The sequence below is a fragment of the Borostomias antarcticus genome, assembly GCF_949987555.1.
Source record: "Borostomias antarcticus genome assembly, contig: scaffold_130, whole genome shotgun sequence".
NCBI lineage: Eukaryota > Metazoa > Chordata > Actinopteri > Stomiiformes > Stomiidae > Borostomias > Borostomias antarcticus.
The window spans coordinates 119,927-134,233 of NW_028176062.1; the positions used below are offsets into that span (position 1 = coordinate 119,927).

Genomic DNA, 14,307 nt, shown 5'->3' on the forward strand with positions numbered 1-14,307 from the left:
ATCAGAGAACTACCTGAAAACCAGAGGATAAAGGGATGAGCAGGAAACTATGGTGCTGGCGGCGTAGTGATTCTGGCATAAGGGGAAGAATCAACTCGACATGAGACATGTCAGACCCTGACCTGGTCTGGCCGGGGTGCTAATCGCTGATGCATGCTGCTCGTGCCTGGACGTCTGAAGGGCTGAAGGGCCTGGGCTCACAGCGCCTTGGCTCAAAGGACCCGGGCGATGAACATCTACTGCCGAGTAGTGAGATGTGAGATGAGCGAATTAGTGAACTGAGTACATGAGTCTTCAGACAGTCCTGAGTTAACTGTAAGTGTGCAAATATGCATAGACATTTCACCAACACAAACATGCATGGATACCTGCATTGATAACTGGCAGAGCAGGCCTTCCGGCTCTGGCACCTGGCATAGCTGGTCTGGTCTGAGTTCTGCCGACCGGCTGCCTGGGCACTGGAACATATAGTAGAGGTAAATTAGCTCAGATTAGTCAACTCAAGTAGTACTCTTTTGGGACTGTTGAATGCACTTTATTATATTACCTTCGTCACTGGAGTCATAGCGTGTGTTGCGCTGTCTCTTCCTTGTGTCTTGGGAGTTAATCCATTGATGACTGCTGCTCAAACACCTTCGCCAAGGCACTAGCTACTTCATAATGCTCTGTGTGTTCCTCAGCAGAGACAGAGGTTGTCATGGCTCCTCTTGATGTGCTTGTGGAGGTAGATCTGGGAGGTATAGGAGAATGGGCACTCAGAGCAGGAGAACACCCAAGTCTTGCACAGCAATGAGAGAGACCATTAAAAAGGATTATCTCACCTGTAGTACAAGTTCAAATATAGAGTGATTATACGTCATTGTAAATGAGAGCTTACTCTCAATTGATTCACGAGGTTAAATAAAGATTGAATGAATATGTAGCTAGTGGGGGGTTACAACCACACAACTGTGGAGAGAGAATGAGACACTTGGTTCCCTCCTCTACTGGTGTTCATGGCCATGGCCACACACCTGGAATACTCCAACCCTGATTTAAAGGCATAAAAGTGGGGAACACATTCTTGAGACGGTTCCTAAAACTGGAGGGAAAAAAAACGGGAAAATGATCTTACCTCTCCTCATCACTCACTTCTGCATGGGGCTGAGCTCTACCCTGTCAGCAGTGGCAATACATGGGATAGCGGCTCAGCACACAGGAGAACTGCACAGAGAGGAAGGAGGAGAGAGAAAACCAACAACAAAAAAGGCAAGAAGGGTTAATAACTGAGCGAATCTTGCAAGTTTGCACTACAGGGAAGCAATTGCTCAATTTCCCTGATATTGTGGCGTCACTGGCGTCAGTGATGCGTCTTATTAATCTCACATGTCTACCGCTAACTCAATATCAATATTCCCATTTGTTTATCCCGTCTATGGAAACGTATGTGCATTTGTACTTACGTGTGCCTGCCTATATTGATGATCAGGTGTTTCTCCACCTAAGGGCTGGCCAGACAGAACCATCAGAGACCATTGGGCTGAGCTGAGGAGAGAGCGACATGTTAGAGTGTATGTGTGCATATGTATATGGTGCTCTTCTGTTAATACTCATGAGGGCATTCAACTGAACAAGACTCACAGAGCCTGTGGTGCTGTCCCAGGACTGCCCCTGGCCACGCCTGTCCCCGTCTTAGCGCCTCTTCCTGCCCCGCTCACCTGCTTCTTGCTCAGTTCAAACAAGAACTGGGAGGTTGGCAACTGAGAGCATGGGAGGGGAGAGAGAGAGAGAAAGTGGGTGGGTGACCCTCTTGTTGGCTGACATGCACACTCCACAGGACCACGTGCCAAAAGCCAAGATGGCTGCTATAACAAATCCTGCTAGCTAGCCTAGCTCCGTTGTTGGGGCTTCTAGTATTCTGTTAACGTTAAAATCGGAAAAATGAATGCCTAAAAATAAACACATACTAACGGTGTCGTGGGTTAATGCGAAATCAATGAGTAAGCTAATTATCACATTTTATTCCAAGCGATGAAACAGTACGAACGTGCAGGAGCTCGCGCGAGCCTGCTAGACTTGAGAAGACTCCACCAATTAGGAAACAATGGCCCACAACAACACTTCATAAAAGTTATAGTGTACACAACTGAAATATTCTCAAGTTGCCAAGCCAACATTATAATTTAAGCTACAATTACACAAAAGCTAGTTATAACAATAATTGCGAGAGTAATTTTACGTAGGCTACTTAGCAAGCCATGTACAGAAAAAGGCTAATCACGTTAGCTGGCTAGCTAGTTAGCTAACATTGGAAAGAGAGCATCTCCATATAGATAATCATTACAATAGGGTAGCTTGCACATAACGTTGGTGTTTTATCTGGGACGATACCAAAATACATAGTATGTATACATACTAATGTATACATTGAAATTGAGATACTTACATGATCTGTGTTGTCGCGGAGACAAAGACAGCGACTCTCAATCGTTTGTTTCAAACGGACCGGAAGTTTACCCGTCCTCGTTCTTCTTCTTCTTCGCTGGGTTTAGTGGCGGATCGCAAACAACTTTAATGTGCATACAGCCACCTACTGGCACAGAGTGTGTAACTTGTTTGTCTAGTTCTTCAATTGAGATACTTACAGGATCTGTGTTGTCGAAGAAAGTAGCCCAATGCCTTGCATTCTACGTCCACTGCTCAGCGTTCATTGCTCACATTTAGGTTGCAAAATTAGGAGTTTATTCATAGGCATATTTTTTATCATTATTTTTATTAGGCCTAGACTGCAAATCTTTAGTGTTAATATTAACTGTAAATGAGAAATTACACACAAAACAGACATGCAGGATTTCTCCTCATTATTACAATTCTGTAACTGTATGACTTCAAAATTTATTTTAAAACCTAAGTAATTTACAAATGTGACAGCGGCTGGTGATTTGGTCCGCAACTCGGCAAACCCCGAAATGCGCTAGAGGGCAAAATATATAAAAAAACGTTTTTTTTCGTTTTTTGTTTTTTGGTGTATTACCAAAGTTGAAGTTGTGAAGAACCTACTTACTATAACAGACAACAGTTTTAGGGTCACGAAATACGTTTAATTAGTCTGCAAACTAAGCTCGTTTTTAGCTGATTTCGAGCCGGGTTTGGGGGCGGGCAGATCGATTAGCATGATTTGGTTTCATTGGCTATTGCTTCCGGGTTCTCCGCCCCCACCCTTCACCAACACGCCGGCTGTTTACATTCAATTATTTTACTGTCCCAAGTTTAACCATGGATGCTCCAGCGTTTGCTAAAGAGAAGACGGGGATGGCATCCAGGACATGGAAAGAGTTTGAAGTGCAGCTAAAACTCCAGCAGAGCAGGACTCGTTCGTACACGGAGTTTTATTCTTGATGACCTGTGATACAGAGATGACTGTAACAAAGCAAGCTGCTACCAAGCGACGAACGACGTAGCAGATTCACACCACCGCCAAGCATTCTGCTTTGCTTTGGGGTAAGCTGATCTTTATACTATCTGTGCTGTTTACATTACATTAACGTTAGTCGTTTAGCAGTAGCTCCTTTCTAAACAAGTGACTAAGTCTAGCTAGCATAACAAAGGCACTAGCACTAACTAACAAAGGCTAGCTAGCTAACGTTAGCTAACATGCTAGTTAGCTGAGCTAGCCCTTTGTTCCTAAACTAGCCAGCTGCCTAGCACAGGGACATGGCTATAGCTAGTGAGCTATCCCTATGTTCCTAAACTAGCCAGCTACCTAGCACAGGGACATGGCTATAGCTAGTGAGCTATCCCTATGTTCCTAAACTAGCCAGCAAGGCAGCTAATATCTAGCCAGCTGCCTAGCACAGGGACATGGCTAGTTAGCTGAGCTAGCCCTTTGTTCCTAAACTAGCCAGCTACCTAGCACAGGGACATGGCTAGTTAGCTGAGCTAGCCCTTTGTTCCTAAACTAGCCAGCTACCTAGCACAGGGACATGGCTAGTTAGCTGAGCTAGCCCTTTGTTCCTAAACTAGCCAGCTACCTAGCACAGGGACATGGCTAGTTAGCTGAGCTAGCCCTTTGTTCCTAAACTAGCCAGCTACCTAGCACAGGGACATGGCTAGTTAGCTGATCTAGCCCTTTGTTCCTAAACTAGCCAGCGTGGTATCTAGCTAGGTAGCTATATTATAGAGAGAAACAGAATGAGAGAGCATGAGAGGTATGGTAGTCTGACACCTTTTTCTTTGTTTTGTTTACAGGATGAGCAAAAACCAGCTCCAGCTTGTAAGGAATTGCAGCTCTCCCTTCATACCAGCCAGCAAGAAGATCACTGCACTACAGCTTTGATTTTGCACAACAGGTGAGAATACGTTCATCCTATCATGCATTAGCTAGTCTATTTAATCAACACATTCTTGTACTATTTTATCTATATGGAGTGCCAGTACTGTGGGCAATAGTTTAATGTATTTTCCTCCTTCTATTCTATTGCAGTTTTGATGCTGAGAGACCTGGCATGGTTGTGGCCAGAGAACACTGTGATGCACCGGCACCGGCGCAAGCCTGATGTCCTGCCCCCCAGAGAAGGTCTTCTTGTGCAAGCCCCACCCGGACTGGACATGGCCAGACAGACGTATCTCTTTGACAAGATCAGAGAGTTCTGTTCTGATGAGGGACGAGACGTCACATGTCCCCCGCCAAACTCCACAGCAGCTCAGAACAAGACTGTCCGCTTGTAGATTCACTGCAGATCATCAGGACGGACAGCACTGCAGGAGAAAGGCCACAGCCTTTCCTGTTTTCCTGTTTGTATACTGAAGCGTTGCTTGTTCTCTTGCACAGACTTGCCCACACTTGCACAGACTGCATTGTTAGAATATTGAATACTGAGCTGAGTACTGTTGTTATTACCTTGAGTATTGAGCTGGGGACTGTTATTACTTTGTTGTACACTTGATCACAATGAACACTATGCACCTTGTCTCTAAAACAGACAACTGACTGTACACTTTAACACTTAGACTGTTGCCTTTCTTTTGTACACTCAACTACTTATGCTTGTACTTTATATCATGTATGTGACAATAAAGAACGTTAAATTTGAACTTCATCTCATATTGTTCTTAACTGCATTCACAACACAAGATTAATACTGACTCAAAGAGTGTGGGGTCATCAGTGAGAGAGCACCTCACTTGGCAGCCTCTCAGGTAATACCCCAAGTTGACAGCCACTCTGACAGATAATGACAGATCCTCCAGTGGGGGAGTGGCTGGGGGTGCGGTTACCAGGCTATTGTTCACGCCCATTACCTGGCAGTCAGAGGTGTGAAATGTTGGAGAACTTTGGAGGGAGATTTCTCAGCTAAGTTGATTTGGCAGTACTAGCATTCAAATAAGCATATCTTCTTCAAATATGTTCAGATTTCAATGTATGTGACCTCATTTGAAAGCTTACAATCTGCACTTTCATAATCTGTAAAAAACTGAAAAATGAAAATGCCTAGTTGAGGACCAAATTACCAACGGCGGTCACAAATGTTCTGACCCACTGTGACACATTTCCAATAAAGTCAGATTGGGACTGTGATGTAACCACATTGTCACGTTATTTAATTACATCGTAGTTACGGATTTAAGCAGCAGTGGCGGCTACGTTCCCTTACAGTGTACTTGAGGACGGCTATTTTGGTTATTTTGCGACTGAAAAGGCAAGTATCAGCTAGGTGTCAGCTAGGTCCGCTGCTGGTGACGTCGCAAAGTTACCACAATTACACCAATGTGTCCCGTCAGTTTTACGTACTGTGTTAGTAGGGATGTGACACCTTGCACCTTGTCTATACAATAGACAACTGACTCTGCACAACTGTACACTCGAACCAACACCTGACAACACTTGAGCAATTGAACACCTTGTTTATACAATAGAGAACTCACTCTGCACTACGGTATACTACTGTACAGTATACTTGACATGTTATGTAATTGCACTGCCTGTATCATGGACAGTCACAGCCATCCATGATCAGATACTGCTGTCTGGCCATGTCCAGTCCGGGTGGGGCTTGCACCTGAAGACCATGTTTGGGGGGGCTGGACATCAGCGTTGCACAGCAGCCGACACCTGACTGGTGTTGCATCACGGTGTTCTCTGGCCTCAACCACACCAGGCATCCCAGCATCAAAGCAGCAACAGAACAGAAGGGAGATAGTGCATTAAAATACTGGCCACAAATAAAATACAACCATACCATGTCCATAAAATGGAATAGCTTATAGATGACAATTATAATTACCTGAAGTGCTGGTAACTCTTAATGTTTGGGAGCTTTTTGAAATAGCTACTCAGATGCTAGTGGCAGTTGTAGCTTTCAACAAGCACTGTGCCGTCCTCAAGTCCGACAAGCTGTGGGGTGTTGACCTTCTTCACAGGAGCGCCGTCTCTCACCACCCCAGCAATGTCAGTAAAAGTCTCCACTCTGGTCTTCCTATAGCGCTGCTTGATCAAGCCAAAGCACCAGTCCGGGGCAAACTTGGTGTGGCCTGCAATCAGGAAGTGTAGGTCCAGCTTCAGGTGAAGCTTGTGCATGGTCTGCCAAGCACAGTACCACAGCACAAAGTTGTTCTTGTTTTGTCCATTGCAGTTGTCAGAATGAAGGTCCACATGTGTTTCTCCAACTCCATAGTTGTTGAAGAAACGTAGTTGATGACTGCATTGCTGCTCTTGACGCCATCCCTTTGTCAATCAGGTAGTTCACTTGCTTTAATGGTACCTAAACATAAAAAGCTCAATTAATGAACAGAAATACTGATCAGAAGCCATATTACAAGAAATTCCTAATTTGCAGATCCCATCATAATTGTAGGTTATGGGTTACGATTTGCTTAATACCTACTGGAGAAAAACATCCTCTCTTAATCCCTTCACTTTAAACTTAGGACATAATTACATACATACAGGGGTCAAAATTAACTTTTTAGCTCACCAGCCAAATGTCTGGTAGATGAAAAATTGTACATGAGAATAACAGGAATTTATTCACATACAATGTAAAGGAGTTGATGTGTAGCATGAAGATGAAACGATACACTGAGTTTGGGTGTTTTCAGTCCACGTTGGCGTTCACCGCTTCCAGCTATCGAATGGCCGACTGGTGTAAGATGGATAGCCTAACGTTAGAGAGATAAATGTAGGCTATGGTTATGTTAATAAAGGTAACAATGATGTTGTAACATGCATGCAGCACTGCTGATCTGAACGATTGATTCATTATTACCATGGATCGGTATTGGGATTGATCAAGGGCGAATGTGAAATAGCAGCCACGAACTCAGCGGGTTATCCGAGATGCGGTAGCGGCGGCCAAAGCTCCTGCTGGTGGGGAGTGAAGCTCTTCAACTCGCCTGTCACTGGCTCCCTGGAGGAATTTAGCCTGGCTGCAATAACGTTATCGCGAACGGAATGAATACCATCTACTAGCAAACAAAACATGTTCAATTATATTTAACCTGTTAAAACTAAGATGCCAGGATCAAAAAATAATTTCTCCAATTGATATATTTGACAAAAACAGGTTAATATGCAAGCCGGTTTTCATTGCTAAATCAAAGCAGGGAGAGCCGAGAGAGCCGGGAACGCGCGTCTACATTTCAGATAAATGTGAACTTTTTCGTGGACGCGCGTCGGCCAGAGAAGCTCAACTGCGCAGTACAAAAGTCACCGGAAGGCCAGAAAAGCACAACTGCGCAAGTACAAAAGTCACCGGAAATAGTCAAATGACTACAAATTTGCCAAGATGGCGCGGTTCAATAGGGCTTCATTGTTGATAGCGGCCAGTGAATGGAGTGGCTGTATCCAGTTCTATTAATACATCCATGCTATAACCATACCAGCTGGGCAAGCTGACTTTGCTAGCTACCTGACCTAGCCCTAATGATATTGTCCTGCTCGATTGCTGTGCAACATATCAACTGACCAGTTGTTAAATGTATTTCACAACACTGGTTATTCTAGCCAACAATGTCAAATATAGAGGGTTTTCATGGCCCGTCATCTGTCGGTCATGTTGGAGGTTGACGCTACTGAATGTAGATAGCTAGATAGATAGTTCAATAGACAGGTAGATGTATCTATCTACCTATCTATCTAGTCACTAAACATGAGCGTACACCTGCTAAACCTAAGCTTAAATCTCCAACATGGCCGGCCGTGAAAACCCTCTATATGTGACGCTTGTTTTGGCTGTCTGGCACAATATGGTTAGCTACATTAGCTAGTCACGAGACAGCCCCAGTCAGCTGACGTAGCATAGCTTTAGATAACAAATTTGCTTGCTGTGTGAATAGTTTAGCTACGCACAGTATCTCCGACTCCTCAGGCCTTGAGTTAGCCACCTAACTAACGTTAGCTAGCTATCATTGGGCTTCATTTCCTGAGCTTAGCTTTAGCTTAGCATGCAGCCAGGCTATGGGTTACTGTTTACTTCAGATATTACTCTACATTTCAACCAGACATTCCAGTGAAAACAGATAGTCAAAATAACTTACCTGATATAAAATGGGCACCGCAAACGCAGGCATTTCTGATGATGTCCTCAGTCCAGTCCGTAAGCTTAATAATGGCTTGTAGTCACAGGTGAATTCGTCTGTCTTCCTCTGCTACTGTTTCAAGAATGCGCATGCATACTTGTGCTGACTAGGCTGTAAAAGGGTCTATAATTAACAAATATGACCCATGCTCATTACATAACTTCTATAACATCCAGTGACAAAATATGTCATGGTACCTTGGTATGTCCACACCAGGATTGAACTCACAATCTTCGCAGTGATAGGCAGCGCACTATCCACTCGGCCACCGCTGACCTGGGAAATATGTGGAGTCTTTTTGTTTTGATGTTCTGGGACCACTGCCTCTTGTGGTAGCAACATAGAACTGCAGGTCAACAACTGGCGGAGAAAGGAAGCAACAAATCGGCATTCCCTCTTCATGCTGCGTCGGCTTACAGCCAACGCACAAAAACGGGCATCCTTTTTTTTTTGTCACTTTATCTTTTATCATTGCATTTGCATATCCCAAAATAAATTAGTTTGAACAGAGCTGTCCATGGTGCTGAATGTTTAGGTCGAAGTTGGGCGTAGGCTATTTTTCTTACTTTTCATTTAATGCTTGGTCTTAGGCCTTATGATGTAGGCCTAGGCTATTTGTATTTTTTATCACAAGGTTGTAATTCAACAACTTTATTTTGTTGCAGGAACAGCAAAGTACATCATGTGAAATAATGCCTGACATGTCTGCCCTCATCTGCTCACACATGAGGCAGGTGGGCAGGTGGCTCCTGGTCATCGTCGGTCTTCATTTCGTGCTCCTCAGGATGCAGACCCACATCCATGCAGACCCACATCCATGAAGACCCACATCCATGCAGACCCACATCCATGCAGACCCACATCCATGCGCAGACTGGCTCTCATGGCAATGTTGTGCAGGATGCAGCACACACTACAATGATCTGGCTTTGGGGGGATTATATAGCATTGCCCCACTGCTATGATCCAGGCATCTTAGACAGCTTTTAAAGATGTCAAATGTGTGCTCGATGACACCGCACATTCTGATGTGAGCCGCCTCTCCAACATTGGTAGCATTGTGCACGGGAGTCATCAGCCATGGCTGGAGTTGATAGCCGCAGTCACATATGATACCAAGACACATGCTTTACCCCCACACATTTGCAATGAATATTACAGCACAAACGTTTTCTCAAAACAACTTCAAAAGAACCTGGAGTGTTGACAGCAGTTTGACAATGCCAGGTATTGTATGGGATCTCTGGGTGGCAGGCTCAATTTCATCAAGTAGAGCAAGAATTGCTTGAGCAGGAAACCTGTAGGCCATCTCCAGATGATTTCGGTCTCGCTTAAATCAAAGAGTGATATTCTCCTTTGAATATTCTTTCACGAGCAGGCCTGGCATTACGATGCCTTTGCCTGGCTACAATAACTGCTGCCATGATCACTGGAAACGCTGGCCATGACACCCCTTATAAATGCGCTTCAATTACCCCCAACTCTCTGAAGACGCAAATAATTTCACTATCACTGCGTGTGGCAATTAGTGCCAATCTTTCTGCTCATTTGCATATAAATGGGCACATTTTCCGCCCATATTACCTCATTTAAATATCTGTGAATAGCACAAGCACACAGAAACGCTATGATGATGGCAACTCAGTTAGCACGGTATTTCACCCTTTGCGAGTGCTTTGTGAATAGCAAGGTTTATGTTGGGGTTATTTGCACAAGTATAGCGGCAGAAAAACCTGTGCAATCCCTTTGTGAATTTGCTCCAATGTGTCTTAGACTTCATTATATACAGTATCTTTTTATACTTTGTCTCCTACTGTATACTGTTTTGTGCCATACTACACAAAATGATTCTGAAAGTCAGTGCAATAACAGACTCTCCTCTTCAGACCATAAAAGTGACTTCAGATTTGTTTGGGGAGTTCATCAATGTTGTGTCACGTGAGCTGTGTACGATACGTCGAGGGCTTAAAACAAATTGTAATTTGTTAAACAGGAATACAGACCTCAGTGTCTCCAGTTTACAGTTTGGATTCTTCAGTCCAGCAGAGAGCTTCTTCACTCCTGACTCCTGCAGGTCATTGTCACTCAGGTCCAGCTCTCTCAGATTTGAGGAGTTGAGGCCAGCGTTTCACAGCATTGTTGTGAGAGATTACAGCGATTCAGCCTAAATGACAGGAGGAGAAAATAAGACATCATCATCTTCTGGGTTTCAAATCATGATAGAAGGGAATCTTAAAAACTGGAAAATAGTTTGAGCTCTTCTCAAATAGTCCAAAAAAGTAAGTTATTTCATCAAGTGTGTGATCTGACACTGAACATGGCATTTTTGATATGGCAGCAAACTAATTTTACAGCAAAAGCATGTTGAAATGCTATGCAGCTTGCCGTTCTACAGGAAGACGTGCAGCTGTCTTCACTTGGCAAATGCGGATGACGTCAACCAGGGGTGCCCTTACATAGCCTACATTTGTCTGCCTGTCATAGCTGACCACTAGGGGGAAAGCACAAACTGAATATCTTAAGACTTCATTATATACACTTTTATACTTTGGCTCCTACACTGTTTTGTGCCATAATGCACAACATTATACTGAAAAGTCAGTGCAATAACAGACTTTCCTCTTCAGACGATAAAAGTGACTTTAGATTTGTTTGGGGAGTTCACCAATGTTGTGTCACGTGAGCTGTGCACAATAACGTCTTGAGGGTCGAAAGCAAGTTGTTGAACAGGAATACAGACCTCAGTGTCTCCAGTTTACAGTGTGGTTTCCCCAGTCCAGCAGAGAGATTCTTCACTCCTGAATCCTGCAGGTCATTGTCACTCAGGTCCAGCTCTCTCAGATTGGAGTTGAGAGCTGAGGTCAGCGCTTCACAGCATTGTTGTGAGAGATTACAGTGATTCAGCCTAAATGACAGCAGGAGAAAATAAGATACTACCATCTTCTGGGTTTCATCATGAAATCTTAAAAACTGGAAAATTGTTTTATAAATAAATCGTTTTTTTAAATGACATCAATTTTCACTTTTTTTGAGTTTGTACATGCTATTTGCACCAGAGTACATTGGGGAAACACAAAGAAAACACTATTTATCGTGTCAGCCATTCCAGTGAGCCACTATGCAGAATATCAGGATACTGGCTCTCCTAAATCCTAAATGGAACAGGGCCATAATTAGCTATTAATTGCACCTGTGTTTATCCCGCTATGATACGTCAACAAGGCTGCTTGGGAAAGGGTCTGTTTGACCTGTGTGTGGTCATGTTGGTGCTAGTGAGGTTAGTAGGTCTACCTGGCATTACTGGTACTGTTATAATGCCATTCATGTTACATGTATTTGATGCAAAATAGCTAAGCTTTTACTAATATACTGTAAATTGTTCTCCTTTTGCGGCATAAATTTCCAACACTTACTGCTTTCAGACATTTTTTAAATCCATCCACTCACTCACTCACTCACTCACTCATTACATGTCGTTATGGTTTCAGGCATTACTTGGCTGTGATGCACTTCAATGAGAACGCCAACCAGAGCCAGGCAATAAGCATCACTGGAGAACTGGCCTACATGATTAAGTACCCCAAGACAAAGAATGGACAATACTCCATTCAAGCCCTCAAGACCAAGCCAACACACAATGAGTAATACATTCCCATTCTTATTTTAACTATATGTCATCTCTACATGATGTATAGACCTAATGTATAGAACAAACAGACACACTTTGTCCTTGTTTTTGTGCCTTTCAGAATATCGGGACACTAATGACCACGCTCTTCGATGAGGTATTCCAAATGCCTGAGCCGAACCGAGCCGAGATGATCCAGATGCCTGTACCAGACAACCTGAATGCACAGTACGACAAACCCATGAAGGCTGATGCTATAGCTGGCTATGTGTCACGGTTCAGTCAGCCTCGTCAGCCCTGCCCTCGTCAGCCCGCTGCCTCAGACTCTGATTCAGAGCAGCCTGGCACATCCCATAGTGTGCAGCGTACGTCAATCAACATGGTCAACCCATCTCTGACAGAATAAGAAGCCGGTCTGCTCAAGTCGATGCCAGATCGTTGACCAACCTAGTGGGCACACATATCTAGCTCTCTCAAATACACCTGTCTATATTTTCTGATTTGTTTGGGGAGTTCACCAATGTTGTGTCACGTGAGCTGTGTACGATACATCGAGGGCTTAAAACAAGTTGTTGAACAGGAATACAGACCTCAGTGTCTTCAGTTTACAGTGTGGACTCCCCAGTCCAGCAGAGAGCTTCTTCACTCCTGAATCCTGCAGGTCATTGTCACTCAGGTCCAGCTCTCTCAGATTGGAGTTGAGAGCTGAGGTCAGCGCTTCACAGCATTGTTGTGAGAGATTACAGCGATTCAGCCTAAATTACATCAGGAGAAAATAAGATATCATCATCTTCTGGGTTTCATCATGATAGAATGGAATCTTAGAAACTGAAAAATAGTTTGCGCTACTCTCAAATACTCCAAAAAAGTAAGTCCTTTCATCAGGTGCATGAGCTGAATGCATATGTGACTGCCGCTGGTAATTTGGTCCTCAACTAGGCATTTTCATTTTTCATTTTTTTACAGATTATGAAGGTGCAGATTGTAAGCTTTCAAATGAGGTCTCATACATTGAAATCTGAACATATTTGAAGATATGCTTATTTGAATGCTAGTACTGCCAAATCAACTTAGCTGAGAAATCTCCCTCCAAAGTTCTCCAACATTTTCACACCTCTGACTGCCAGGTAATGGGCGTGAACAATAGCCTGGTAACCCCTCCCCCAGCCACTCCCCCACTGGACGATCTGTCATTATCTGTCAGAGTGGCTGTCAACTTGGGGTATTACCTGAGAGTGGCTGCCAAGTGAGGTGCTCTCTCACTGATGACCCCACACTCTGAGTCAGTATTAATCTTGTGAAGTTCAAATTTAACGTTCTTTATTGTCACATACATGATATAAAGTACAAGCATAAGTAGTTAAGTGTACAAAAAAAGGCAACAGTCTAAGTGTTAAAGTGTACAGTCAGTTGTCTGTTTTATAGACGAGGTGCATAGTGTTCATTGTGATCAAGTGTACAACAAAGTAATAACAGTCCCCAGCTCAATACTCAAGGTAATAACAGTACTCAGCTCAGTATTCAATATTCTAACAATGCAGTCTGTGCAAGTGTGGGCAAGTCTGTGCAAGAGAACAAGCAACGCTTCAGTATACAAACAGGAAAACAGGAAAGGCTGTGGCCTTTCTCCTGCAGTGCTGTCCGTCCTGATGATCTGCAGTGAATCTACAAGTGGACAGTCTTGTTCTGAGCTGCTGTGGAGTTTGGCGGGGGACATGTGACTTCTCGTCCCTCATCAGAACAGAACTCTCTGATCTTGTCAAAGAGATACGTCTGTCTGGCCATGTCCAGTCCGGGTGGGGCTTGCACAAGAAGACCTTCTCTGGGGGGCAGGACATCAGGCTTGCGCAGCAGCTGAAACTCGACTGCCGGTGCATCACGGTGTTCTCTGGCCACAACCATGCCAGGTCTCTCAGCATCAAAACTGCAATAGAATAGAAGGAAGAAAGTACATTAAACTATTGCCCACAGTACTGGCACTCCATATAGATAAAATAGTTCCAGAATGTGTTGATTAAGTAGACTAGCTAATGCATGATAGGATGAACGTATTCTCACCTGTTGTGCAAAATCAAAGCTGTAGTGCATAGTGATCTTCTTGCTGGCTGGTATGAAGGGAGAGC

At 43.9% G+C, this 14,307-nt stretch overlaps 1 protein-coding gene across 1 annotated transcript; it reads right to left on the reverse strand.

Annotated features, from left to right (window-relative positions):
• Nucleotides 1-650: 650 nt before the first annotated feature.
• On the reverse strand, nucleotides 651-9,359 carry LOC311328884 (uncharacterized protein; the record flags this gene model as incomplete). Its single annotated transcript, XM_084462785.1, has 4 exons — nucleotides 651-730; nucleotides 1,443-1,524; nucleotides 1,621-1,739; nucleotides 9,282-9,359. The coding sequence occupies 4 exons, from the start codon at nucleotides 9,357-9,359 to the stop codon at nucleotides 677-679; spliced, it is 333 nt and encodes a 110-aa protein (XP_084318911.1). The 3' UTR covers nucleotides 651-676.
• Between the last annotated feature and the right edge of the window lie 4,948 nt (nucleotides 9,360-14,307).